The sequence below is a fragment of the Stegostoma tigrinum genome, chromosome 11 (genome assembly GCF_030684315.1).
Source record: "Stegostoma tigrinum isolate sSteTig4 chromosome 11, sSteTig4.hap1, whole genome shotgun sequence".
NCBI lineage: Eukaryota > Metazoa > Chordata > Chondrichthyes > Orectolobiformes > Stegostomatidae > Stegostoma > Stegostoma tigrinum.
The window spans coordinates 19,615,451-19,642,651 of NC_081364.1; the positions used below are offsets into that span (position 1 = coordinate 19,615,451).

The 27,201-nt window shown below is 42.8% G+C and overlaps 1 protein-coding gene across 4 annotated transcripts in view; it reads left to right on the forward strand.

The window, feature by feature from the left end:
- Positions 1-10,386: 10,386 nt before the first annotated feature.
- nek4 (NIMA-related kinase 4) overlaps positions 10,387-27,201 on the forward strand; it is a 50,175-nt gene continuing 33,360 nt past the window's right edge. For 2 of the 4 annotated variants that reach the window (XM_059649815.1, XM_059649816.1), the window contains exon 1: positions 10,387-10,634. In XM_059649815.1, coding sequence (XP_059505798.1) covers positions 10,548-10,634 — 87 coding nt within the window. In that variant the 5' untranslated portion in view covers positions 10,387-10,547. Of the gene's footprint in view, positions 10,635-10,764; positions 10,904-27,201 lie in introns of those variants that run through there. The other 2 variants (XM_059649818.1, XM_059649817.1) reach the window with 2 other exon arrangements.

The following is a 27,201-nucleotide window of genomic DNA, read 5'->3' on the forward strand; positions in this document are numbered from 1 at the left end:
GATGACCAGATTTATTTTGAGTATATGTTCAGAATGTAATGATGAAGCACTAAAGATGGGTGTGTTTGAGAAAAACTCCGTAATTATGCAATTTGGTATGTTGGATGGAAGAATATTCACAAAATATATCAATAATAAATTCATCACATTCGTTTGAAACAAACACTTAACACATCATTTCTGTTATATCATTATTTCTTAAATATGGAATGCTGTTACTCTTTTTTCTGCTGTGTTGAGACTCATGTGCTTTGGATCTTTAGATACTGCACTTAATTTATCTGCCAGTTTACCTGCATTTTAAGGCTCCAATGCATTCCGTATGTTGGCATTATACAGTTGCTCACAATGAGTTATATTGCCATGTGTTTTCTGATAATTGGAATTCTATAAGATGAAATGTCATAAACTCATACAGCATGGAAACAGACCCTTCGGTCCACGTGATCAGGTTTGCTAAACTAGTGTCATTTGCCTGCATTTGCTCCATATCACCTTTTAAACCCTTCCTATCCAGATCCCAATCCAAATTCCTTTAAATGTTGCAATTGTACCTGCTTCTACCACTTCCTCTGGCAACTTCTTCCACACATGCACCATCGTTTCCATGAAAAAGTTGCCCCTCAGAAAACTTTTAAATTTTCCCCTCTCATCTTAAACATATGCCCTCTAATTTTGGACACCACTGCCCTGGGAAGAAAAACGTGGCTGCTCCGTCTATCCATGACCCTTGTGATTTTATAAACCTTTATACGGTTACCCCTGAGCCTCGACGTTCCAGGGAAAAGAGTCCCAGCCCATTCACTCTCTCCTCCTAGCTCAAACCCTCTAACCCCAGCAGTGTCCTTTGTTAAATTTGAAAGGGGTGGGAAAATTTTACAATATCCTTCCGATAACAGGGTGACCAGAATTGTATGCAGTGTTCTAAATGTGGCCTCATGAGCTGCACCCTCAGGGTCACTGGACCTGAAATGTTAACTCTGATTTTTTTTCTTCACAGATGCTGCCAGACGTGCTGAGCTTCCAGCAAATTAATTTCACTGTCAGCCCTGGTGTTTAACCAAGTATTTGCTATGACTCATTTCCACAGTCACATCACATTCCTCAGTGACTGCCTCCAGCTCAGACTCCCCCCACATGGATTCTAACTGAAGTTTCATCCCTTATGTTTTGAATCCACCCAGGATCACAGATAACTCCATGATGTTCAACGTTCCTCAGACAGCTACTCTCGCCACATCCTGAGATCCATGCTCAGGGCCATGCAGCGTCACATGCGCACTCTCGACATCTCTCTCCAACAGCATCGCATCACGCTGGCTCAGGGCTGCACCAATCCGCAGTTCCACTTCATCCTCCGACCCATTTGTTGTGCTAACAAGAAACGAGTTCTTTTCCTTTCAGGCATCAAGGCCCACAAGATGCAACAACTCAGATACCCATGGCCCTCTGGAACCTTCCTCTCCTGCCCTTCCATCTGACTTCATCCCTTCTCCCAATCCCCCCACCTCCTGTCGGGTATTCACCATCCCTCCTAACCGCCTGCTTTCTGATGCTGAATGTTCTGTACTCAGCAAAGGCCTCAGCTTTATTCCTCTGCGTCCCCCACCTTTCGGGCACAACATGACACCAAACTTCTCTTCTGCCATCTTCGCTTCCATGCCTACTTCTTTGGACAAGAGCTCCCTCCCCATCCCACAGATCCCTTCGCCCAGTTCCAACACCTGGACCCCTCCCTCTGGCCTTTTACCTGCACTCAATCTGTTCATTGAGAATTGTCGACATGATATCATTTGCCTCAATATTTCTACCCCCTCACCAAATCCAACCTATCTCCCTCTAAACTGACTGCATTCCCTGCACTCAGATCTATCTTTGTCATCAAGCCTGCCAATAAGGGTGCTGCTGTTGTAGTCTAGCATGCTGACCTTTACCTTGCAGAGGCTGAGTGCCAGCTCTCCGATACCTCCTCCTACCTTCCCCTGGACCATGACCTCACCACGGCACATCAGGCCATCGTATCTACTACTGTAACTGATCTCATTTCATCTGGTGACCTCCTCCACCACAGCTTCCAAGCTGATAGTCCCCCAGCTCCAAACAGTTTGTTTCTACCTTCTTCCAAAAATCCACAAACAGGACTGTTCAGGCTGATCTATGTTTCAGCTTGCTCCTGTCCCACAGAACTCATCTCTTTCTACCTTGGCTCAGTCTTCTCTCCCCTCATCCAATTCCTGCACACGTACATCCTGTTCTGAGGAAGAATCACCAGATACGAAATGTTAACTCTGATTTTTTTCTTCACAGATACTGCCAGACCTGCTGACCTTCCAAAAATTTCTGTTTTTGGTCTTGATTTACAGCATCCACAATTCTTTTGGTTTTTATTTGCTATACTCAGCACTTTGGCAATGAAGACAAGTGTGCCAAATGCCTTCTTTCCCACCCTGTCTACCTGTGATGCAACTTTCAAAGAACTATGTGCCTACACCCTGAGGTCTCTCTGTTCAACAACACTCCACAAGGCCCCAAACTCTGTAAGACCTGCTCTGGATTGTCTTACTAAAATGCAACAATTTATATTTATTTAAATTAAACTCCATCTGCCACACCTCGGCCCATGGGCCCATATGATTAAGGTCCCTTTGCATTCCTAGATAACTTCCTTCACTGTCCACTGCACTACCAATGTTGGTGTCATCTGCAAACTTATTAACTGTTTCTACAATATTCATATCCAAATCATCAGAACTGCAGCATGTGCCAAAAGTGTAACTCACTGTATATGTTTCAAGAAAATAGTTAAGTGTGAAAATAAAAGGGCAACAGTTCTGACTGGGGTGAAGGGGTCTACTATTGGTCAAAGGTACCTCAGCCATAGTGAAGTGGCTTGACCAGTTTCACCAAAGGGTGTTGCTACAGTCAGTCCTGGAGGTCTGATAGATCTTGATAGATCAGTCAGGGGGCAATGGACACATCAGTCCAGGGAGTGGGGCAGATTGTCCTCAAATGAGATAAGGAGGGGGATTGAGTATGAAAGAGGTTAGGGCAGTTCAAGGTGGTGTACACAAGCAGGAGAAGTGGCGAAGTGTCCCCACTGAGTGAGGAGGAATCATAGAGGGTTGGAAAGACTTGGAGTTCTGGAAGTTGAAGTGGGTAATTTAATTGATAATGCAATATTGTTGTCAGCCATGAGTCCTGATGAGATGCATGTACAGTAGCAGAGTTAAAATGCTTGGTGGCCCTTTGACTGTGAGATAGCAAACAGAGAAGATGGTCCTACAGAATACAGAAGATCATTGAGCTTCTTCCTGTCCTGTTGGTCACGTGTTTCGACTTGGGGCACAATACTGATCCGAGCTGCAAATTCTGTCCAGTCCAGCTGGGACTGTTGGTGTAGTCACCTTTGATGGTCAGCAGGCTGCTCAGGCTCCTCTCCAATACCCAAACCTTCCCCTATCCACCAACATCTCCAGATCCCTGTCTGTAAAGCCATGAGCTAGTCCATATTTCCCCTGAAACACAGGCTGCTAGGAGCTGCAGCCAAAGACGCTTCCCACACATATGCAAGCCCAGGGCCTTGGAAATATGCCCAGACTCCCACATTGAGCAAAAGAAATAAATCACGGAAATGAGGTCTCTTGCCATGACACACCCTTTTGGATTAAATCTTTGCAGGGCCCTTAAAGTCAAATAATATCAATTACTTTAGGGTCCCTCTTCCCTTTATCTTACGAAAACAGAATAAAGCCTTCACTAACAATAAATTCAACAATTAATTAAGCACCAAGACATAAGCCAGGACTTGTCAGTGGCAAGCAAGTCAACATCTCTGGCCATGTGGCTCACTGGGAAACACACCCAACAGTTCGGTTACATAATTCACAGGTGAAAAGTGGAAGATCATCTGAGAAAACATGCCTTGGGCCCTGACAAACTGAATGCCATGAGATTCATTCGGGACCATACTTTGCCAGTGGGAAAACTCAGTCACCTGTCTCACGTTCCTCTTGCTGCGAATTCTGTTGTACCAGTAAACTTTTCTCTGCAGTATTCACTTTCGACTGGAGAAGGAATGTGGCCTATAGGTTTATCCTGCTCTATTTTTGTTAGATTTATCCCTTCAACCAAATGATCAAAATGACACTGAAGGAGTCTCCAATCAATATGGGAATGCAGTCAATCTCTTTTACACCAATGTCAATCATATACTTCCCCTTATCTCCTCAGTAGCTTCTCACCATGGCCTTCCAACAAGCATTGAACTCTCTAATTTTCATGGGTGCTACATCGTGGCTTATCTTCACTTCATCTCACACTTTCTTTGTTATTGACATCAGGTTCAAGCAAACCAAACTTTGTTTTAGCACCGTGTTTAAAACCTAACTGAGAAACCTGTGGTGTTATTCTGTAAGATAACAGAAAGTTTTCTAGTCTTTGTCAAAAAGAATAATGGAAATTAATGCTAAGCTAGCAAAAACCTACCAAGTACTTCTGTAAAGACCTCTCCATGATCTGAACAGTTCTTCCTGTAGTACTTTTCAATAGGGCTCATTGTCCATTCTTGCTCAGAAATATTTCAAACTCTTCTGGCATAAATTGTGGCCCATTAACTTACACCCACACTTCTAGAAATGCAGAAATTGCAGATCAATTTCTCAGAATCTCAATAGTTTTGGTGTTTGCAGTATTGAGTATAGAGTCAACATTTATCCTCTTGCTGTTATTACTAACTCATTCCCTCTACTTTGCAAACATCAATACGTAATTATTCTCACAATTTTCATGTGTTTGATTTGCCCAAGGAAGGCAAAGAGTCTCTCCAGGATCATTTTGCATTTGGAGACACACCTATGAACTTTTCACCAACTCTTCAATATTTTGGTCAATGTTCTTGAATTGCCCTTGTTCTTTCTAATCTATCCAACAGTTTACTTACTGTTTTTAACTGTGTACAAAGCACTGGTCAAGGCTTGCAAAATTGTCAGTCTTATATAGTGCTTTAACCTGATTGCGACTTTGTGATGTCTAATTTTATCACTGTGCTCTTTGCTCAAGTATCACTTAATGATCTCTACACATCCCTCAATGTATTCTTGCTGATCTCTATTATAAATAACTTGGCTCAGTTTAGCCATACACCTTAAGACAATTCACTTTTCCCTCCTATTATGGCCAGTGACAAGCTTTAGGAATTATCATGATTTTCCACGCTAACAGTCTAGGTCTAACACTGGAATATAATAATTACACTCATGCGTCAGCATCACACCAGATTTTTGGAAAAGCGAATGTGAATCATAGAATTCCTACAGTGTGGAAACAGGCCCATGGCCCAGCAAGTCCACACCCGACCCTTGGAGCATCCCACCCTGAAGATTCCCCTCTCACCCACCTAAGCTACATATCCCTGAGATGTGGGACTTCTTGTACTCTCCTAATGGATACCAGATACTGCTGCCATAGAGTTATAGCAAGTTAAACAAAAGTAAATTTAAAAACTGACTTCCATTTCTACTTTGGGCATTGGACTTATATCTCCTGTCCATTAGCTTTCATCTTCCATATGTTGTTTTTCTTGCTGTCAGACTGGGTTCAACTCCTGATCTTCCTGTTCAATATCATCAACCTATGCTTTTATTTCTTTCACATGTGTATTCAAGGAAAGCCAGGCTCCTCAACTAGTGTGAGGTCTACCATAGCGTTGAGGTCATTCATGGTTATGATGTGATGCTTAGCTCCTACTCAAACCATTACTGCTTCCACAACCCTTGCCTGCTGATAGATTTGGCCAATTATCATAGCATGGCACCTTCACTGGAAGTGGGACATTAAGACATTTGGAGATCAGCAACAGTGGCTTTGAAATTTCTGATTCTGAGACCGAGATCTCAATGAAATCTGATGGACCTCCTTTGGCAGATCAGAAGAAGAATTCTCTTGCAATTTACAGCTGCCCATCCTGTTCCTTCATCAAATTTCCTCCATTTCTCTGTGATAGCAATGATATCAGATCCCCATGTTTTAATCAGCGTCTTCAGCACTTATTTACAAGACTCATTGTATTCAAATAAATGGTATCCAAACATGCCAAGCTCCCTTGGGTTTGACTATGCATACTCTACATTCTAGATTGACTTGGTTTTTCTTCTATATATGTCTGTGCATCACCCAACATGGTACATCCACTCCCGTTCTATTCCTCTGCTAAGTTAACTTAAATCCCTGCAATCCACACCAGCAACTGTCCCTCTAAAGATGTTGGTCCTATGTAGGAGCAACCTCTTGGACTTGTACAGGCCCCACATCCTCCAGAAACAGACCTTGTGATCCGGGAATCGAAAGCCCTCCATCCTGCTCTAACTTTTCAGCCACATGTTCATCTGTTCTATACATCTATTCCTATTGTCAGTAGCACACAGCAGTGCAGGTTACCTACAGATTGCAAATTTTGAGGTCATGCTTTTCAATTTGCGACCTATCTTCCTAAATTCTTCTTCATCCCTCTTTCTATCAATGGTGTTGGTCCCAGTGTGAACTACAGTCTTTGACTGTTTACGCTTCCTTTTCAAAATGCCCTGCTACTATGTAATGCCATCCTTGACCCTGGCCCCAGAGAAACAACATACTTAGAGCATGTCTGCAGCTGCCTTGTACTGCTCACTATTGAGCCTACTACCTTGATAGGTCTCTCTGTCTGTCTGCTCCCCCAGGCTGTGAAGCTGGGCTCTAACTGCACTCCCCAGAAGAAGTGTCACTCTGACTGGTTTCCAACACAGAAAAACTGTTCTGGAGTGAGTTGCACTCTGGAGCCTTCCAGACTTCCTGCCCATCTCTTTTCTTCTGACTGATGATCACGCAATTCCTTTCCGAACTGTATTTCCTTAAGCTGTAGGGTGACCATGTCTAAAAACATGCTATCCATGTATAATTCAGCCATGTAGATACACTGCTGTATCACTAGGCAATTCTCAAGCACCAAAACACAATGCTCAAGCTGATCAAACCAGTGGCACTTCCTGCAGAAGTGATCAACCAAATTGCCAGGAGCATCTAAGATTTCCCACATTCAGCAATACATGGGACTGAGCTCACCTGCCTTACTTTTAGTTAAGAAAAACTCATACACTAAAATAAGCCAAGTAGAAAATTCATCTATGTTTCTTTTTCATAAAATAATCTAGAGCTTCACTTTAATGCAGTTTTAAAGTGGTCAAAAACAACCTACCCACTACCTACCATCAGCTCATTGCTTTTCGCTGATGCACCTTCATCAGCTGTTCAAATTCCGGCAGGATTCCTGTTGGGTTTCAGCTGCTGCTCTGAATGAGCTCGATCTGGTCTCTCAGGCTTTTATAGGGAAGCTTTGCTGCCACCATTCGCTCCAAGGCTTGTTCCACTCCTCTCCAACTAATGCCTCTTCTATTTTTTGCAAAAATAAAGTTTATTTACAAATTATCCAAAACAATTTGTGTTGACCATTACAGAATATAAATGAAAGATGGCATTTCTTAGTTCAGTGCTTTGCACTCGTAGATACATCATCCAAATACAAAATTGGAAGATTTGCTAAATATAACCAGAAATTATGCATATTCCAACAGAAGCCACAAGGGGTTCTAGATAATAAAGTGAGAGGCTGGATGAACACAGCAGGCCAAGCAGCATCTCAGGAGCACAAAAGCTGACGTTTCGGGCCTAGACCCTTCATCAGACCCCACAAGGGGTTCTATAAGCTTACAGACTCTTGGTACATTATGGCAGAATGGTCACTGATGGTGACCTGTCTGCACTGCACCTGGACAGCCCCAAACAATTGTGTGTCACTCAGCAAATAGTCCCGGACCTTGAAATGTGCCACTCTGCAACACTCAGTTGATGCCAACTCCTTGCACTGGAGTACCCACACATTTCAGGCAAACCATACAGCATCTTCCAATAAGTTGATGGTCTTCCAAATGTAGTTGAAGTTTACCTTGATCTGCATCTCAGGGACTGGCCTGTAGAGTGCAGCAGACCAGGGGACAGAGTATATTGGTGCAGCGAGTCCAGGCACAAATGAAAGGTCTGATGGGAAGTGCCCTTCTCTCCATGAGCCAAGTTACATCTTGGTGCTTGTTGGAAAGTTCTATCAATAGACATTCTCGAAAAGAAATGCTTGGGAATGTCCAACAGAATCAATCTCTTTCTTTGCCAGCAGGGTTTTAAGAACATTACAAGCTGACAACTGCCTGGTGGAATTATGGTCAAAGGTGTTTTGTTGTACAAACTTTTCCACAACGGACATGTGGCATGGTACTGCCCAGCTACTTGGAACATTTCACGACAATATGGCCAGGCAAATCCTTCGCAACACCAGGGACAGGTAGAACCTCAGTACACAGTGACACTGGTTGGTTGTGTATCACTCACACAAGAAGCTGATGCAACTCCACACAACGGTGATCATCAGGATGAGGCTCTGCAGCTGCTTGAACAGGCTCCTTCTTGACTCAGAGTAGACTATTTGATTTGATTTGATTTATTTATTGTCACGTGTACCGAAGTACAGCAAAATGTTTTGTTTACAAGTGGTACGAGGATCACAGCAAGCAAAGGATGTACAGATCAAAAAGACTTAACAGAGGCACACAGGTTATATTGCACAGGGTGTGCACTTCACGAGATCAATGTTAACAAAATCAGCATTATTTGAGGCTAGAGAGTCCATTCATCAGTCTAATCATGTGTAAGAAGAAACTGTTCCTTAACCTGCTGGTGCATGTATTCCGGCTTCTGTATCTTCTGCCTGATGCAAGAGGTTGTAGGAGATCATTACAGGGGTGCAATGGGTCTTTGATGATGTTGGCAGCCTTTTCGCGGCAATGAGCTGTGTAAGTGGAGTCCATGGACGGAAGGCTGGCTTCTGTGATGATCTAAGCTGTGCACATCACCTTCTGTAGTTTCTTACAGTCCTGGGCAGAGCAGTTCTCATACCAGGCTGTAATGCACCCGACAGAATGCTTTCTGTGGTGCATCTGTAGAAGTTAGTGAAGATCCTTATGGACATGCTAAATTTCCTGAACCACCTGAGGAAGAAGAGGCGTTGTTGTGCCTTCTTGACTGTCACATCTACGTGAGAAGTCCAGAACAGGTTGTCGGTTATCATCACTCTGAGGAACTTGATGCTCTTCACTCTCTCAACCTCAGTTCCGCTGAAGTAGACAGGGGCATGTTCTCCTCCTTTCTTTCTGAAGCCAATGTGTGAAGTTCTTTAGTTTAGCCGACTTTGAGAGAGAAGTTGTTTTCATTGCATCATGTCACCAAGCTTTCTATCTCCTTCCTGTAGTTTGACTTGTTGTTAGGTATCTGTCCCACTACAGTGGTCAGATGGTGTTCATTCGGAATTTGGCAACAGAACTGTAGGTGTACAGGGAGTACAGGAGTGGGCTGAGGACACATACTTGGAAGCTCTAGTGTTGAATGTTATTATGGAAGGAGGTGCAGTTACCTGTCCTCACTGATTGCAGCCAATGGGTCAGAAAGCTGAAGATTCAGTTACAGAGGACGGAGCCGAGGCTGAGGTTTTAGAGTTTTGAGATCAGGCTGGAGTGGATAGTGGCATTCAAGGTGGAGCAGTAGTCAACAAGCAGGAGTCTGACATAGGTGTCTTTGTTGTCTAGATGGGCCAGGGCTAGAGATATGTCATGCTCTGTGGAATTATGTTGGTAGGCAAACTGTAGGGGATCAAGGCGGACCCCCATTTCTGAAGAAGGGTCTAGGCCCGAAACGTCAGCTTTCTTGCTCCTGGGATGCTGCTTGGCCTGCTGTGTTCATCCAGCTCCACACCTTGTTACCGCAGTCTTACTCCCGGTCTGTTTCACAGCGATTCTAAGCCTCCTCCTCCCAGTGATTCATTGCTGCTCCCTAGCTGGCCACTTGGTGGCGCCGGGGGCCGTGACACCTGCAGTTCCCAGATCGACCATTTGGCGGCGGCAGGAGCCGTGAGCCGCTGTAATACTGACGTCTACCGCTTGGAAGCACCGGGGGCGCCATCTGCTGCTGTTCGTAGGTCGGCCATTTGGTGGAGTTTGGGGTGGGGACGCGATTTTGCTGCAGTTCTGAACTTGGCCACTAGGAGGCGCCAGGGGGCCGCGATCCACGGTAGTTGCCAGATTGACCACTTGGTGGCGGCAGGGGTCGCGATCCGCGGTAGTTGCCAGGTTGACCACATGGTGGCGCTTGGGGCCGCGATCCGCGGTACTTGCCAGGTTGACCACATGGTGGCGCTTGGGGCCGCGATCCGCTGTAGTTGCCAGATTGATCACATGGTGGCACTTGGGGCCGCGATCCGCTGTAGTTCCCAGATCGGCCAGATGGTGGAGGCCCTTGTTTCCTACCAACTCCGTCCCGGTTGCCAGGTGATGGGGAAGCGGTGTCGGGTCTGCGGCCTGTTTCCCCGCACGTTTCCGGACGCCGGGCTTCGCTGAGGTATGAAGGGGGACGCTGCTCAGGACAGTGCCGAGAATTCGAGGCCTCCCGCACTTCCCCAGCGGCACTAAGCAGCCATGGAGCGGTACCTGGCCATCGGGATTGTGGGCAAAGGCAGCTACGGGGAAGTGCAGCTGGTCAGACACGGCGGCGAAGGGAAACAGGTACCGGGGCCCGGCGCAGGGGCCGCGCGGCTGGGGCGGGGGTGAGTAGGGCCCGGGCCGGAGGGGTTGGGACCGGCTGGGGCAGGGGGAAGGGGATCCGGGCTGTGGGGTTATGGGGTGAAGAGGATCGCTCCGAAACCCAAAATTATAAACACAATGTTGAAGCTGTCATGCAAAAAACAAAAGCACTGAATGTGAATATTGAAAATCATTTCGTTAAATGAGGGTTAAACACACACCCTAAAGGAAAGTGCCGATTTGCTTTGTTGGTGAGTTACAATATTGAGTTTTTATCCTGCATTTGCGACTCTCTGGCGGAGATTATCAAACTTTGACCTGTTTGGTGAAGTTTGGAACATAAAAGGCTTACTAATCTGTCTGTAGCACAGAACATTTCCAGTTAGGGTAAACAGGATAGTCAGCGATTAATTTCATTTATTGTAGAATCACTTTGTTGTGGACAAGGAACCTAACCTCCAATCTAAAAAATAGTACTAACAAAAGGCCGAACAGTGTTAATTCTGGTTTCAGTTGACTGCTCCTTTCCTCCAGATCCTGTCTAGCTATCTGTGTTCCTCCAGCCTTCTGTTTGTCTACTTTGGATTCCAGCATCTGCAGTTGTTTTCGTCTCTGCCTAAGATTATTTACTTTGCTTATTAGTGTAAGGAGGGCTAAATTGGGGGGGGGGGGGGAATATAAAGTCGCCTTCTTTTGATATAGAACATAGAAAAGGCCTTCGGCCCACAGTGTTGTGCTGTGGAATAATCCTAATCCAAAAACAAAATAACCTAACCTACATTCCCCTCAATTCACTGCTGTCCATGTGCATGTCCAGCAGTCGCTTAAATGTCACTAATGACTCTGCTTCCACGACTTCCACTGGCAAAGTGTTCCATGGTCGTTAGAATAGTTGTAAACCTACATTTAGGGATTTTGCAAAACTGTCAAATTTGCAGTAAATCATGTTTTTAGATAGGGCAGTGAAAATTTGGGGACAATATCCAGACTAGGGTACATTAGGGGAAGGATTAGCCGGTACTTAGCTTTGCTGTACCGACTTGATGCTGATATTTGGTGCATGTTCCGGGAAAATGTTCCATCCCTCTGGATTGATATCAGCTCAAAAACTTTGACAAATTAAATAATTACTGCATTTCAGTAGTTGCAGTTTCTTTTGAAGTCTTCCTAAAATGTTTCTACTTGTATTTAAGAAATTGTGATCCTGTTGTACTCTTAGTTAACCTTCTTTACTGTCCATTATACCACCAATTTGGGTGTCATCTGCAACTTAATAACCGTAGAATCCTTACAGTGTGGAAACAGGCCCTTCAGCCCAACAAGTCCACATCAACCCACTGAACATCCCACCCAGACCCATCCCCCTAATCCACACATCCCTGAACACTATGGGCAATATAGCATGGCCATTTCACCTAACCTGCACATCCTTGGACTGTGGGAGGAAACCGGAGCACCCGGAAGAAACGCACACAGACACAGGGAGAATATTCAGACTCCACACAGATAATCACCCAAGGCTGGAATCGAGCCTGGGTCCCTGGTGCTGTGAGGTAGCAGTGCTAACACTGAGCCAGCCTGCTGTCCCCCTGTGCTACTTATATTCTCATCCAAATCACTTATGTAAATTACAAACAGCAGTGGACCCAACACCATTCCCTGTGGAATGCCACTGGCCATTGGTGTCCAGTCTGAAAAGCAATCCTGTACCACCATCCTATTTGTCTCCTATTGTCAAGCCAATTTATATCCAGTTGGCAAGCTGTCCTTAAATTACATATGATCCTTCCCTCAGGTGGTCTGAGATGCATTTGTTTTCGTGCAAGAAGTGTAGTAGGTAAGGCAGATGAACTTAGGGCTTGGATTAATACCTGGGAGTATGATGTTATTGCTATTGCTGAGACTTGGTTGAGGGAAGGGCAAGATTGGCAACTAAATATCCCAGGATATAGATGCTTCAGGCAGGTTAGAGAGGGAGGTAAAAGGGGTGGAGGAGTTGCATTACTGGTCAAAGAGGATATCACAGCTGTGCTGAAGGAGGGCACGACGGAGGACTCAAGCAGTGAGGCAATATGGACAGAGCTCAGAAATAGGAAGGGTGCAGTAACAATGTTGGGGCTGCACTACAGGCCTCCCAACAGCATGTGTGAGGTAGAAGTACAAATATGTGGACAGATTATGGAAAATGTAGGAGCAACAGGCTGGTGGTGATGGGAGATTTTAATTTTCTCAACATTGACTGGGATTCACTTAGTGTTAGGGTTCAAGATGGAGCAGAATTTGTAAGGAGCATCCAGAACGGTTTTCTAGAGCAGTATGTAAATAGTCCAACTCAGGAAGGAGCCATATTGGACCTGGTGTTGGGGAATGAGCCCGACCAGGTGGTTGAAGTTTCAGTAGGGGATTACTTCGGGAAAAGTGATCACAATTCCCAAAGTTTTAGAATACTGATGAACAAAGACGAGAGTGGTCCTAAAGGAAGTGTGCTGAATTGGAGGAAGGCCAACTATAGCAAAATTCGACAGGGGCTGGGGAATGTGGATTGGGAGTAGCTGTTTGAGGGAAAATCCACATTTGATATGTGGGAGGCTTTTAAAGAGAGGTTGATTAGAGTGCAGGACAGACATGTCCCTGTGAAAATGAGGGATACAAAGGGCAAGATTAGGGAACCTTGGATGACAGGTGAAATTATGAGACTAGCAAAGAGGAAAAAGGAAGCATATATAAAGTGTAGGTGACTGGAAACAGACGAAGCTTTGGAAGAATATCGGGAAAGTAGGACCAATCCAAAATGAGGAATTAAGAGGGCTAAAAGGAGTCATGAAATAGGTTTAGCAAACAGGGTTAAGGAAAATCCCAAAGCCTTTTATTTGTACATAAGGAGCAAGATGGTAACTAGAAAAAGGGTTGGCCCACTCAAGGACAAAGGAGGGAAGTTACGTGAGGAGTCAGAAAATGAGTGAAATTCTTAATGAGTACTTTTGCGTCAGTAATCACAGAGGAGAGGGACATGACGGATGTTGAGCTTAGGGATAGATGTTTGATTGCTCGAGGTCAAATCGGCATAAGCGGGGGGTGGCGTGTTGGGTATTCTAAAAGGCATTAGGGTGGACAAGTCCTGGATGGGATCTACCCCAGGTGACTGAGGGAAGCGAGAGGGGAAATAGCTGGGGCCTTAAGAGATATCTTTGCAGCATCCTTGAGCACAGGTGAGGTCCCGGAGGACTGGAGAATTGCCAGTGTTGTCCTCTTGTTTAAGAAGGGTAGCAAGGATAATCCGGGTAATTATAGATTGATGAGCCTAATGTCAGTGGTGGGGAAGCTGCTGGAGAAGATACTGAGGGATAGGATCTATTTAGATTTGGAAGAAAATAGGCTTATTAGTGATAGGCAGCATGGTTTTGTGCAAGGAAGGTTATGTCTTAGCAACTTGATAGAATTCTTTGACAAAGTGACAAAGATGATAGATGAGGAAAGGGCTGTAGATGTCACAGACATGGATTTCAGTAAGGCATTTGACAAGGTTCTCCATGGTAAGCTGATGGAGAAAGTGAAATCGCATGGTGTCCAGGGTGTACTAGCTAGATGGATAGAGAACTGGCTGGGCAACAGGAGACAGAGTTGTAGTGGAAGGGAGTTTCTCAAAATGGAGAACTGTGACCCGTGATGTTCCACAGGGATCCGTGTTGGGATCACGGTTGTTTGTGATATACATAAATGATCTGGTGGAAGGTATAGATGGTCTGATTAGCAAGTTTGCAGACGCCACGAAGATTGGTGGAGTAGCAGATAGTGAAGGGGACTGCCGGAGAATGCAGCGGAATATAGGTAGATTGGAGAGTTGGGCAGGGAAATAGCAGATAGAGTTCAATCCAGGCAAATGCGAGGTGATACATTTTGGAAGATCCAATTGAAGGGCGAACTATACAGTAAATGGAAAAGCCCTGGGGAAAATTGATACACAGAGAGATCGGGGTGTTCAGGTCCATTGTACCCTGAAGGTGGCAACGCAGGTGGATAGAGTGGTGAAGAAGCCATACAGCATGCTTTCATTCATCGGACGGGGTATTGAGTACAAGAGTTGGTAGGTCGTGTTATAGTTGTATCGGACTTTGGTTCGACCGCATTTGGAATACTGCGTACAGTTCTGGTCACCACATTACCAAAAGGATGTGAATGCTTTGGAGAGGGTGCAGAGGAGGTTCACCAGGATGTTGCCTGGTATGGAGGGCACTAGCTATGAAGAGAGGTTGAGTAGATTAGTTATTTACGTTAGAAAGATGGAGGTTGAGGGGTCACCTGATTGAGATCTACAAAATCATGAGGGGTATAGACAGGGTGAATAGCAAGAAGCTTTTCCCAGAGTGCGAGACTCAATTACTAGAGGTCACGATTTCAAGGTGAGAGGGGATACCTTTAAGGGAGATAAGTGTGGAAAGTTCTTTACGCAGAGGATGGTGGGTGTCTGGAACGCATTGCCATGGAGGTGGTAGAGGCAGGCACAATAGCATAATTTAAGTTGTATGTAGACAGATACGTGAATGGGCAGGGAGCAGAAGGATACAGATCCTTGGAAAATAGGTGACAGGTTTAGATAGAGGGTCTGGATCGGCACAGGCTTGGAGGGCCAAAGGGCCTGTTCCTGTGCTGCAATTTTCTTTGTTCTTTGTTCTAATTTTACTAGGCAATCTACCATGCAGACCCCAGTCACAGGCCTTACTAAAGTTCATGTAAACAGTGTCTATCACTGTAACCTTATCTATTGTTTTGACCACGTGTTCAAAAAACTCAATCAAGTTTGTGAGACACAATTTCCCACCCTCCAAGCCATGCTGGCTATCACTAATCAGTCCTCCCCTCTTCAAATACATGTCTGTGTCTCAGAAACCCCTCCAACAACTTACCCATCATTGACACAAAAACAAAGTTGCTGGAAAAGCTCAGCAGATCTGGCAGCATCTGTAATGGAGAAAACAGAGTTAACATTTTGGGTCTGGTAACCCTTCCTCAGAACTTTTCCAGCAACTTTGTTTTTGTTCCTAATTTACAGCATCCACAGTTCTTTTGTTTTTTTTCCCCATCAATAACTTCAGACTCATTGGTCTACAGTTCCCTGGCTTATCCTTGCAGCTGTTCTTAAAAAAAGGCGCAACATTAGACATTAGTCTTCCAGCACCTCACTCATGGCTGTGGCTGATATAAATATCTCTGCTGGGGTCCCACAATCACTTCCCTATCTTCTTACAATGTCCTAGGATACATTTGATCAGGTCTTGGGGATTTATCTACCTTTATGCATCTTAAGATCTCCAGAACCATCTCTTCTGTAATGTTGACTGTTTCCAAGATATCACTGTTTCCCCAAGTTCCCTGGCTTTCATATCTCATATCCCCATTTTGCCTTCTGATTTTCTTTTTACATATGCTCCTACTTCCCTTAAACTCCTTAAGAGATTTGCTTGATCTCAGCTGTCTATACTTGAGAAATGCCTTATTTTCTTCTTGACTCGAGCTTCAATATCTCTAGTCATCCAATAATCTGTACTGCTATCAGCCTTGCCCTTCACTTTAACGGAAATATACTATTTATGAACTCTCATTACCTCACTTCTGAAAGCCTTGCCAGCTGTCCCTTTCCCTGCAAAAAATCTACCGCAATCAACTTTTGAAAGTTCCTGTCAAATGCTGTCATTTCAGAACCACCTCAAAGGAACAGTCAGACACTTGTTTAACACCACATCTGAAAGATGAAATCCCTAATAATACCGTTCATACTCTCAGTATTGCAGAGAAGTGCAACATTTAAATTGTGTACTTCAGGGGACCACTTAAACCTTCTGACTCCGAAAGCAGAATGCTTTCACTGAACTTTACTACTGCTTCTAGCTTTCCATTTGTATTAAATTTTATACAATTTCAAATTAATAATGAAAAAATCTGTAAACGTTTCAATGAACTCAGCACTTGCACCAGCGTGAGTCCGACATTGCCATCAAAAGACCATGGAATCTCAGGTGAGGTGTATGATTAAACAAGGAATTCAAAAGATACTCTGAATTACATGACTGTGTCATTCACTGTACTTTGCAGAAGTAGCAATTCACAGTCTGCCTCACCATTGATCTGCTTTAAATGTCATGATGTAGCTGTATTTGTGCAATAGATACAGACTTAACCAGGCACAGATATATAGGAGATAATGGGAACTGCAGATGCTGTTGAATCCAAGATAATAAAATGTGAGGCTGGCCTGCTGTGTTCATCCAGCCTCACATTTTATTATCACAGATATATAGGATGTAAGTACCCCGTTGATGATGAGTGTTAGTGGTTGTCAGTCAATCCTCTTTGGCATGAAAAATTAACTATCACAAATTTGAGTCCCATTCCTTCAGGTTTTGAACTTTTTGGGTGATATAAAAATGTAAATTTTTCATTCATTTTCACTTCTCCTTTCTCTCAGTCAACTGTCTTTCTTGGTCTTTAGTCCTCTTTTTGTTGTGATTTGACAATGAATTTATTCACTCGTCTGTTTGTCTTTCCTGTTTTTATTTCTCAACCTTAAATCACACTGGTTAAGGAGATGCATTGTTATTCAATGTCTTGTTTCGCTCAATGATCGTGAAGCTTACACTTAAAATCAGCTTTGTACACAAGTGCTCCTTATGCTAAAAGGGAGAGATTGTTAGATGCTATGCTGTAATAAAATCTGTCCATTGAGTTTTTGAAAATTTGGAGATATTCACATTCCCACTGGTGTTGCCAGTGTTTGTATAATAGTATTAACTTTACGCTGAACATCTCTTCAAATATGTATTACGCTGCTCATATGGGGTTGTCTAACATATATTGAAAATCACTACGTACCTCCAGGGTAGTATCAAGTTAGGATTAGTCATTAAAGAGGGTAACATTCTAGGGATGTAAACATGCTGTGGGTATTGAACATCAGTTTGTATTCAAACATGAGAATAATTCATTTTAATTATTTATTTTGATGTTTGACATTGTACAAACAGACCACTATATTTTCATAGGCAATAGAAGTAGCTTTATGATAGTTTCAAAAAATTGTACTTTAATACTGTAACAATATTTGTTCTAAACTGGAGCAGATTTTGCTGCTGCATTAGGCACAATAAATGGATCTGTTCATCCAGTATGTGCAAGAACAGTGCTCAATTGTTAAGGTTCTTTTAATCTGCTTTAGCCATAATTGACCACAGGCATGGATAAATAAATCTTGCTGAGTCATTGCATAATGAAGGAGAATGTTTGTCCAGATTGTTAATTTGCTAAAGTAGCAAATGATTTTGCTATGAAACAGCCAAGTGTTTTTTTTTTAAAAGTTGCCATAGTCTTAAAGAGCAATATCAAATGAATCAAATCAAATTCCAGCATATTTACTTTCACACTGCTACAAGATTTGATAACATTGCAAATAGAAATGAGTATCCTTGAATGGAATTACTTAAAATGTTATGGAATAAACTGTTTTAAAAGGAAGAGGGAAAATAACAGAATTGAAAATTCCTATGCAGTGCCAGGACTGGAGTTTTTAAACATGCTGTTAGCAAATGACACTGTATTCCAAGTGTATGAACTGCTTGTTTGTCTTTATGTCCCACTGTTGCAGGTCCACTTCATTGGATGCAGTGGATGAGTTAGTTTTAGTCGAATATAATTGTCAATATCTGTGTGGTAAATGTCTTGCCTTCATCGTACACTAGTATGCAATACACCTCCAACCAATTAAAATGTCATACTTGTAGAATTAGATTGAACTGGTATGAAATTATTGATGTTCTAGTATTTTAAGAAATTACAGCTTCTTTTAATGATCAGTGTTTTAGAGTAATGTTGAAAGTAATAATAAAGCTCAAATGTCAGATTTCTACCATGACATAAGACAACAGACCATAGGTTCATTCAAGATGGTTCATTTTCTGCAATTAAGAATAGGCTACTGAAACATTCTTATACCAGTTATTGTATAATTTATTACAAAACATTTGTAGAGCACAGTACATCTTCTGAGTTGCTGAAAAAGAGCCACTTATAACTTTTCGCTTCATTAGCTATTTCTTATGATAGAACCAGATTGTTCGTTTGGCAGCAGGAGTTCAGAAATTATAAAACTTCTAGAAGACTAACAAAAAACACAATTGCAGAGCATTACATAAAACAATCAGCACCAAAATAGGCCTAACAGATCGATGCTGCTATTTTTATTCCATGTGAACTTTTTGACATCTCACTGTAGCAAAGAAATATGGTAAAAGTCATTTTGTATTCAGAGCATTGGATTGGTAAATATCTATATTGGTATTTTATTTGTTCCTTATGGTATTTCTCATTAAATGTAGTTTTGAGTAAAATTTGACCCCTTTATAGCCAAAAGCATTGTGTACATACTGAGTACGGGGTTAGCTGAAGATGCCCTTTCATTAGAACTTACCAAATAGCATAAAGACAATTTCATAAAGTGCAGCATGTTCAGAAGTTAGAGTTGAATCCAAAATAACTTGAATCAGGGAAGAAATTTGTCTGCCTTTTCATTCAATACTGTCTGTCTACACCTTTACTCAGGTGAATGGGAGTTCACTATTATTAGTCTTGTGATGTGAAACAATGGAGTAATTCACAGAATTGTAGATCATACAATAGAGAAGTGGCCCTTTGGCCCATTGAGTCTGTACTACCAAAACTATGCCAAACCCACACTAGCCCCACTTTCAGCACTTGGTCCAGAGTCTTGAATATTATGACATCTCAAATGTTTGTCCATGTACCTTTTTTTAAAGGTTGTGAGGTTACCCACCTCTATTATCTTCCTAAGTAGTGCATTCCAGGCCCCCACCACACTTTGAGTGAAAGCAATTTTCCTCAACTCCCCTCTAAACTTCCTGCCTTTCATCTTAAAATGTACCCCCTAGTTATTGACCTTTTCAGCTAAGGGGGTTAGCAGATTTTTATCCACCCTGTCGATCTCCCTCGTAATCTTGTACATCTCAGTCAAGTCCCAATTCAACCTCCTGTGCTTCAAAAGAAACAACCGAGCTTATCCAGCCTCTCTTCATAGCTGAAGATTGCCATCCCAGGCAACATCCTAGTGAATCTTCTTTGCACCCCATCCAGTGCAATCACATCCTTCCTATTGTGCGTGACCAAAACTGCACACAGCACTCCAGCTGTTGCCTAGACAAAGTTATGTACTGCTACCTCATGGCATTTGTAGAACAGCAGCCCAAGATCCCACTGTGCCTCTGACCTTCCTAATGTTAATAAAGTACTGGTGACCCAGATTTTCCAATCCAAGTGGGAAACACTATTTCCAATCATGAGTGCAAAGGAAAATACACATTTTCCTTCGTAGGAGTTCTCATGTGAATATCTGGACCAGGAGTCTTTTCAGCTGAAGCCATTTAGCTTATTGTGTTACAGGATTTTAAGGTACTGGGGGGTGTCAAGTCTAAATAGGGTAGTTAAAGATTGGATCAGGGCAGATCCAGTGAGTGCAGAGGTTGGGCATTGTCGTGCATCAAAGGGTGCATCGTTGTCATGTATCAATGGTGGCTGCAAGGACCATTTAATAGTTATCCACAAATTAGATAAATTATTAACTGCTATAACTTTTTCCGGGGTAAGTATTAAGTTAAGCCAGTCTGTGTCCTCCAAAATCTCTGTCTCTAACTCAGTTGAGGCCTTTTTCAGAGGGCCCCAGATGCTGGATAATTGTCCATGTGGACAGTTGTCCATATTTGTACGTTTCAATGTTGTTTCAATTTAGCCTATTTTTCTGATCAACTTGTACAAGGATGTTATTACACATCTTTGAAGCAGGTGAGACTTGAACCTGAGCCTCTTGGTCCAGCAGTAGAGACACTACCATAACACCACAAATGGACATGTTCAGTGAGTGGGCAAATGCATGATAAGTCAGGATATCCTCTTTGATATGGGGAAAGAAAAGAGGAAAGCATGTTATTATCTGAATAGTGATGGATTAGAAAAAGGAGAGCTGCAACAGGACTTGGGTACGTCAGATGCTGAAAGTGAGCATGTGGGTACAGCAGGTGGTGAAGAAGGCAAGTGATATGTTGGCCTTCAAAGCAAGCAAATTCTCGTAAAGGAGCGGGTATAGTCAAAAAGATCTACATCACAGAAAAAGACCCTTAAACCCATTGCATCTGTGCTGGTCTAAAACAACCATGAAACTATTCTAATTTTGCTGCAATTGTATAGGGCCTTAGTGAGGCCTCACTAGAATATTGTGTGCTGGTTTGATCGTCTTATCTGACGAAGGATGTTTAGACTATCCAGGGAGTGCAGCAATGATTTAGCAGACCGATTCCTGCGATGCCAACACCAATGTATGAAGAGAGAGTTTGGACTATATTCATTGCAGTTTAGAAGAATAAGGGGGATCTCAAAGAAACTATAAAGTTGTAGCACAGCTGGACAGGATGAACATAAGAAAGTTGTTTCCAGTGACTGGGGAGTCAAGAACCAGAGGTCACGGGTAGGTTACTTAGGACTGAACTGAAGAAAAATTTCCTCACCCAGACTGTGGTGAGCCTGTGAAATGCTCTGTCACAGAAAGAGGTTGAAGCTACTATATTGAATGCTTTCATGGAACTAGATAGTAATTTTTAGGTTTAAAGGGAGCAAACATGGTGAGAAAGCAATACATTAGTACTGAGTTGGATGATGAGCCATGATCAAATTGAATAGTGGAGCAGGCTCATGGGGCTGAATGGTCTATCCTGCTCCTGTTTTCTATATTTCTATCAGTTATTGAAAAGTTGCTAGGTTGTTGGCCTAATTATTCAAATACTCCTGCCTGGTGATGGGTGTCCAAGACACTGCTGATTAATAGATTGTTGGGATTTTGAAGGATTCTGCTGTTTAAAGCTGTTGATGTGGGTTGGTCAAATTGCAGAAGAGTGCAAGGTACATAAGAGGCCCTTTGGCTCACCTAGTCTGCATAAATTTTAAAAAAACTTGTTCCACTTTCCAGCACTGGTCTTTGAATATTCTGACATTTCAAGTACTCATTCAAGTACTTTTTTTAAGACTGAGTTTTTTGGCCTAAATACCACCCCCCCCCCCCCCCCCCCCCCAGCAGTGCATTCTTAATTCCTACCAGTCTCTGATATTTTTTCCCTCCAATCCCCTCTAATTTTTTACCTTTCACTTTAAAATTATGCCCCCTTGTTGTTTACCATTCAAACTAATGGGAAACAGCTGTTTCCTATTCCTTTGTCCAGGCTGTTTATTACCGTTTATTCCTCAGTTAGATCCTCTCTTAGCCTTAACTACTCTTTTAAAAAACAATCTGAGCTTCTCAAAGGTTCTCTTTGTACCTAAACTGCTCCAGCCAAAGCAACATCCTGGTGAATCTCCTCTGTATCCCCTCCAGTAGTGCAGCGACTAGACCTGCACACAGCAGTCCAAATAGGCCTAAGCAAAGTTCTGTAGAACTCTAACATAACCTCCCTACTCCTATAATCTCTTCCACAATTGATAAGTTACGAAGGCATAAAGGATGCTTTTATTTAACTGATATCGCCTGCCCTGCCCGCTTTGAGTATCTCAAAATCCCTTTGCTCCTCCTGAGTTTCATATTGTCCTGCCTTTCATTGAGTACTCCCTTATTTTGTTGCTTCTTCCAAAGTCCATCGCCTCACATTTAGCAGGGTTAAATCCCATCTGACACAGTTCTCCCCATCTGACCAATCCATCTGAATCCTTCTGTTACATTCTTCCTTGCTGTGGGTTACCTGGCCAAACTTTGTGTCGTCTGCAAACTTATTTATTGTTCCCTGCCGCCCCGTTTTTTTTTAGTCAGGCATATTCAATGGAATACAAACAACAAGGGACACAGCACTAATCCTTTTGATACACCACTAGATACTGGCCTCCAGTCACACAAACCACCACCCTGCATCTTCTACCACTAAGCAAATTTTGTTCTTCATATTGATCTTGCAACCAGAAAAAATGCTTCTGATTCCACTTTCACCTAGCAAAGAAGGCAATAGCCTACAGGAAACAGGTTGGCAGCAGCAGGTGAAAATAATTCATTCATACTTCGGAATGTACATTAGTGGCTGTGATGGATGAACCACAGGATGAGTGGGAAGATACAGTCGTCTAGAAGGTATGGAACAATCGCAGCAGGGTCATGAAGGGGCTGACCATTGAGTATGAATGGGGGAACAGCAACCGATCTTCTTGAGCAGTCCCCTGGGAACGAAGATGACTGCTTCCACTCTCATTTGATGTGTTCCCAGGTGGCTGAAAAGCTGAATGCACAATCTGCATGCCGTTTCTTCTGCCCATAAGACTGATGATGTTTGAAAGATTCAGTAGATTGATTGTTTGGAGATTCAGGTATTTGCCCAGGTGCCTGGACTTCACCTATGTCACCTTTCCAACAGAGTCTATTTATGTGTTTGGTGTCTTCCCCTGAATCGGCCTTCTTCATTTTAGCTGGTCAGAAACCAGGGTTTCCCATGAGTTTTCGCCATCTTCCTTGGAGATTCCTGCTGCAACCGGATTCAGAGTACAGCAATTGTTTTAGGAGCCTGATGTCAGGTATATGAGTAACGTATCCTGTTTATCAGTGTGACTTTTAATTCCTGTACTAAATTATGGCTTCCAGCTGTTGTCGATGATAAAATAGTCGTGTTGATGAGAAATGTTTTGGGCCTGGAGGAGTGAGTTGCCCAGGCTAATGATAAACAAGGGCCAGTAAAGGATTCCTTACAGGCTTAACAACATAGCCTGATAGCAAAAAGTTATAAATTTTAAAAATGAAGATTTATAACAAATCCCTGAATTTAGAAATGTATTTCTACACAATTATGTGTAACATATGGTTCACTCTGCCAGAACCAGAAACAATACTGTTAATTTGTTGAAACAATTTTTAGTCACCTGCTCTTAATGAGGACTACGCTGTGAAGAGGGGTTTGAATTTGTGTTTATTTTGCTGACCAACTGATCAGTAAACCCGAGGCTTCTTTGCAGTTTCACAAGCTTCCATGTCAGATCTTCAATCTTATAAAAAGATGGCTATAACTTGGTACAGTTAGGATAGGCACATAGAACAGGAGTAGGCCATTCAGCCCCTTGAGCCTATACCACCAGTCATTGGGGTTATGGCTGATCTGTGGCTTAACTGCATTTGACTGCCTTTGACCCATATCCCTGAACAAAAGTGTCTATTTCAGATTTAAATTGGCAACTAGCAGTTAACAATCTAGCATTAACAGCATTTTTTTATAGAATTCCCACAATTGGAAACATGCCATTCGGCCCAACAAATCCAACACTATCCCTCCCGGACCCATCCCCTTACCCTATAACACTGCACTTCCCATGGCCATCACTCCTCACCTATACCTCCCTGAACACAACGGGTAATTTAGCATGGCCAATCCACCTAACTTGCACACCTTTGGCCTGTAGATAGTTTTTCTTTATCTACCCTGTCTTTTCTTGTTAATGTCTTAAAGATTATGCTGGCTCTCCCTGATTAACTGAAAATTTTCAAGGTATTTAGTTACCACATCCTTGATTACAAACTCCAACAACTTCCCTACCGCAGATGTTATAGAGTCATAGAGATGTATAGCGTGGAAACATATCCTTTGGTCCAACTTGTCCATGCTTACCAGATGTCTTAAATTAATCTAGTCCCATTTGCCAGCATTTGGCCCCAGTCCCTCTACATCCTTCCTAGTCATGCACCCATCAGATACCTTTTAAATGTTGTAATTGTACCAGCCTCCACCACTTCCTCTGGCAGCTCATTCCATAAGCACACCACCCTCTGCAAGAAAAAGTTGGCCCTTAGCTCACTTTTAAATCTCTGCCCTCTCACCTTAAACCTGTGCCCTCTATTTTGGATTCCCCTACTCTGGGGGGAAAAAAAGACTTTGGGTGTTTACCTTAACCATGCCCCTCATGACCTTATAGACCTCTATAAGGTCACCCCTTAGCCTCCGCTCCAGGGAAAATAGCGTGAAGAGGTTGACTGTTGAGTATGAACGGGAACAGCAGATGATCTTGAGCAGTCCCTGGGATCGAGAATGACTGTTTCCACTCTCATTTGATGGTCCTCAGGTGGCTGAGAAGCTGAATGCACAATCTGCATGCAATTTCCTCTGCCTATAGAGCGGGTGGTGTTTGAAAGATTCAGTGGATTGATTGTTTGGAGGTTCAGCCACTTGCCCTGATGCCTCGACTGCACATGTACCTGTTCCCAATAAAAGACTGTTTATGTGTTTGATGCCTTCCCCTGAATCATCCTTTTTCATTTTAGCTGGTCACAACATCTTTCCTAGGTTTCACAAGTTTTGATGAGTTTGCATTAACTGTTTTTGTTACAGTTTCCCAACAGGGGCTGTCTAATCTGGTTATCGTATTCTTTTAAGAAAAAAAGGGCAGCCCCATTCCCAGGGATGCAGGGTAAAGAAGGCTGTCGCGCATATGTGGCCTGACCTACCCTAGCTTCTTATTCAGAAAGCATTAGTCCGTCAGGGCAGCAAGTTTCACCCAAATATTGTCCTCCTGCTTCATGGCGATGAACTTCATGGTAGGGACCACAACTGGATCCTGTTTCAGTTTAGCCTCAGTGTTTTTCAAATCATTTTAGACTAACTGGTGTATAGTTCCTTAGGTTACCTCTTTTGTCCTTCTTAAAAAGTGGAGTGATGTTTCACTGAGAAAGTATCATTTGGTGTCTGAAGGAAGACATATCATGTGAATTGCAAATTAGCACAAGGTGTTCAATGATCATCACATTACGATTAAAGAATCAAGATTTTCATGAAGGCCCTGTATTTGCTGATTCCACTGACTGATAGACTAAGATAGCATAATAATGCCTGAAATGCATATTTCTCCTCCTATAATGTAAATTACCCAAATTAGGGATTTCCAGACTATTAAAGCCAGCAAGTCAAGCTGCACCATTTTTTCCAAAATGCTAGCCTTGATGCAGATTCATTCTGTAAGGAAAGATTTAGAAGGCCAACAAGGCAAAACTAACACCCAAATATACAGCAATCACATCGTTTGAAGTCTCCAGCAAGTATCTGGTACTGAAGAATGCCCAGTACTCAAAAATACCAGCAAACTTATTCTCCTACTATCTTTACTATTATACTTACCCATCTTTCAAACTTGAAACGTGGAAAGATCAGGCACAGCTCTTTCAACGTTCTGAGTTAGAAGAAGATTACTGCAAAAAGACATGCCACAGTTTAGTCTCAACCCAGCAGTAGGAAGATAGTCTCTTCCATTATTCAGGGCTGGAGAATGCAAAGGACTGCAGTTCAGCCTTTCCTGTACAACTGCTTAATATCAGGCCCACTGTGCCAATTTTAACTGCGTTAGTTTCAGTTCCAAATCAGATTTGAAATTTTGTCTTGTAAACATTAAGAAATAAGAAGTTTAATGGCAAAGGTCCCATGAGCTGGATTTGACCAGTTGGCTGTTCGTTGAGCACAATCCAACACTTTTTTAAAGACATGTTATATGGGTTCTCAGTCATTTACCACTGCTGTTATTTTATGATCATTCAACAGAGAGAAAGACAGGCTGTATGAAAGTATTTCTAACTAAAGGTGTTGCGCTTTACAGCCTGGATTGACTTGATAGGATTTGTCCTGCGCACCCCAATACCAGCTCCATAGAACGCCAATATTAACTGTTAAGCTGCCTCTTTGTTATGAATAGTGCTTGAATAAATGGACAGTATCAATTACAGCAGCACTAAACCGGTGTGGCCTACTTTCATTTTGTCATCTAATTTTCACCATGGAGACTAAAACAGGGAAAAAACATTAACTGTTGGTGCCAGTGCCCACTTCTTTACTAGGGGCATGTTAATGAGTACTGTTGCCAAAAGAAATCTGTTCACACTTCTTCAGTGGCCTGCCATGTGGTTAGAAGATGAAGAATTGTGCTGTTGGTTATTAGACAGTACATTGTCTACATGCAGTGATAATGTCTTGTATAAACTGAATTGTATTCTGCAGTAATTCAGAGGGAGTCAAGCATAGCAGAGAGATGTACAAGCCCCTTGCTGTTGTAAATTACGTAGTTCCATATCATGGATTATCAGGTACTGCATATGAAGTACAGATTAAAATTCTATTCTCTCATGTTTTTAATTCAAACCAGCCTTAATGTTTCAATTTAGTAGATTAGATGCCAAGGACAGATCAAGCAGAACAACAGATAGGCAAATAAATACAAAGCAACTATTGACTTCAAAGATAATAAAATGTGAGGCTGGATGAACACAGCAGGCCCAGCAGCATCTCAGGAGCACAAAAGCTGACGTTTCGGGCCTAGACCCTTCATCAGAGAGGGGGATGGGGTGAGGGTTCTGGAATAAATAGGGAGAGAGGGGGAGGCGGACCGGATATGGAGAGAAAAGAAGATAGGTGGAGAGAGTATAGGTGGGGAGGTAGGGAGGGGATAGGTCAGTCCAGGGAAGACGGACAGGTCAAGGAGGTGGAATGAGGTTAGT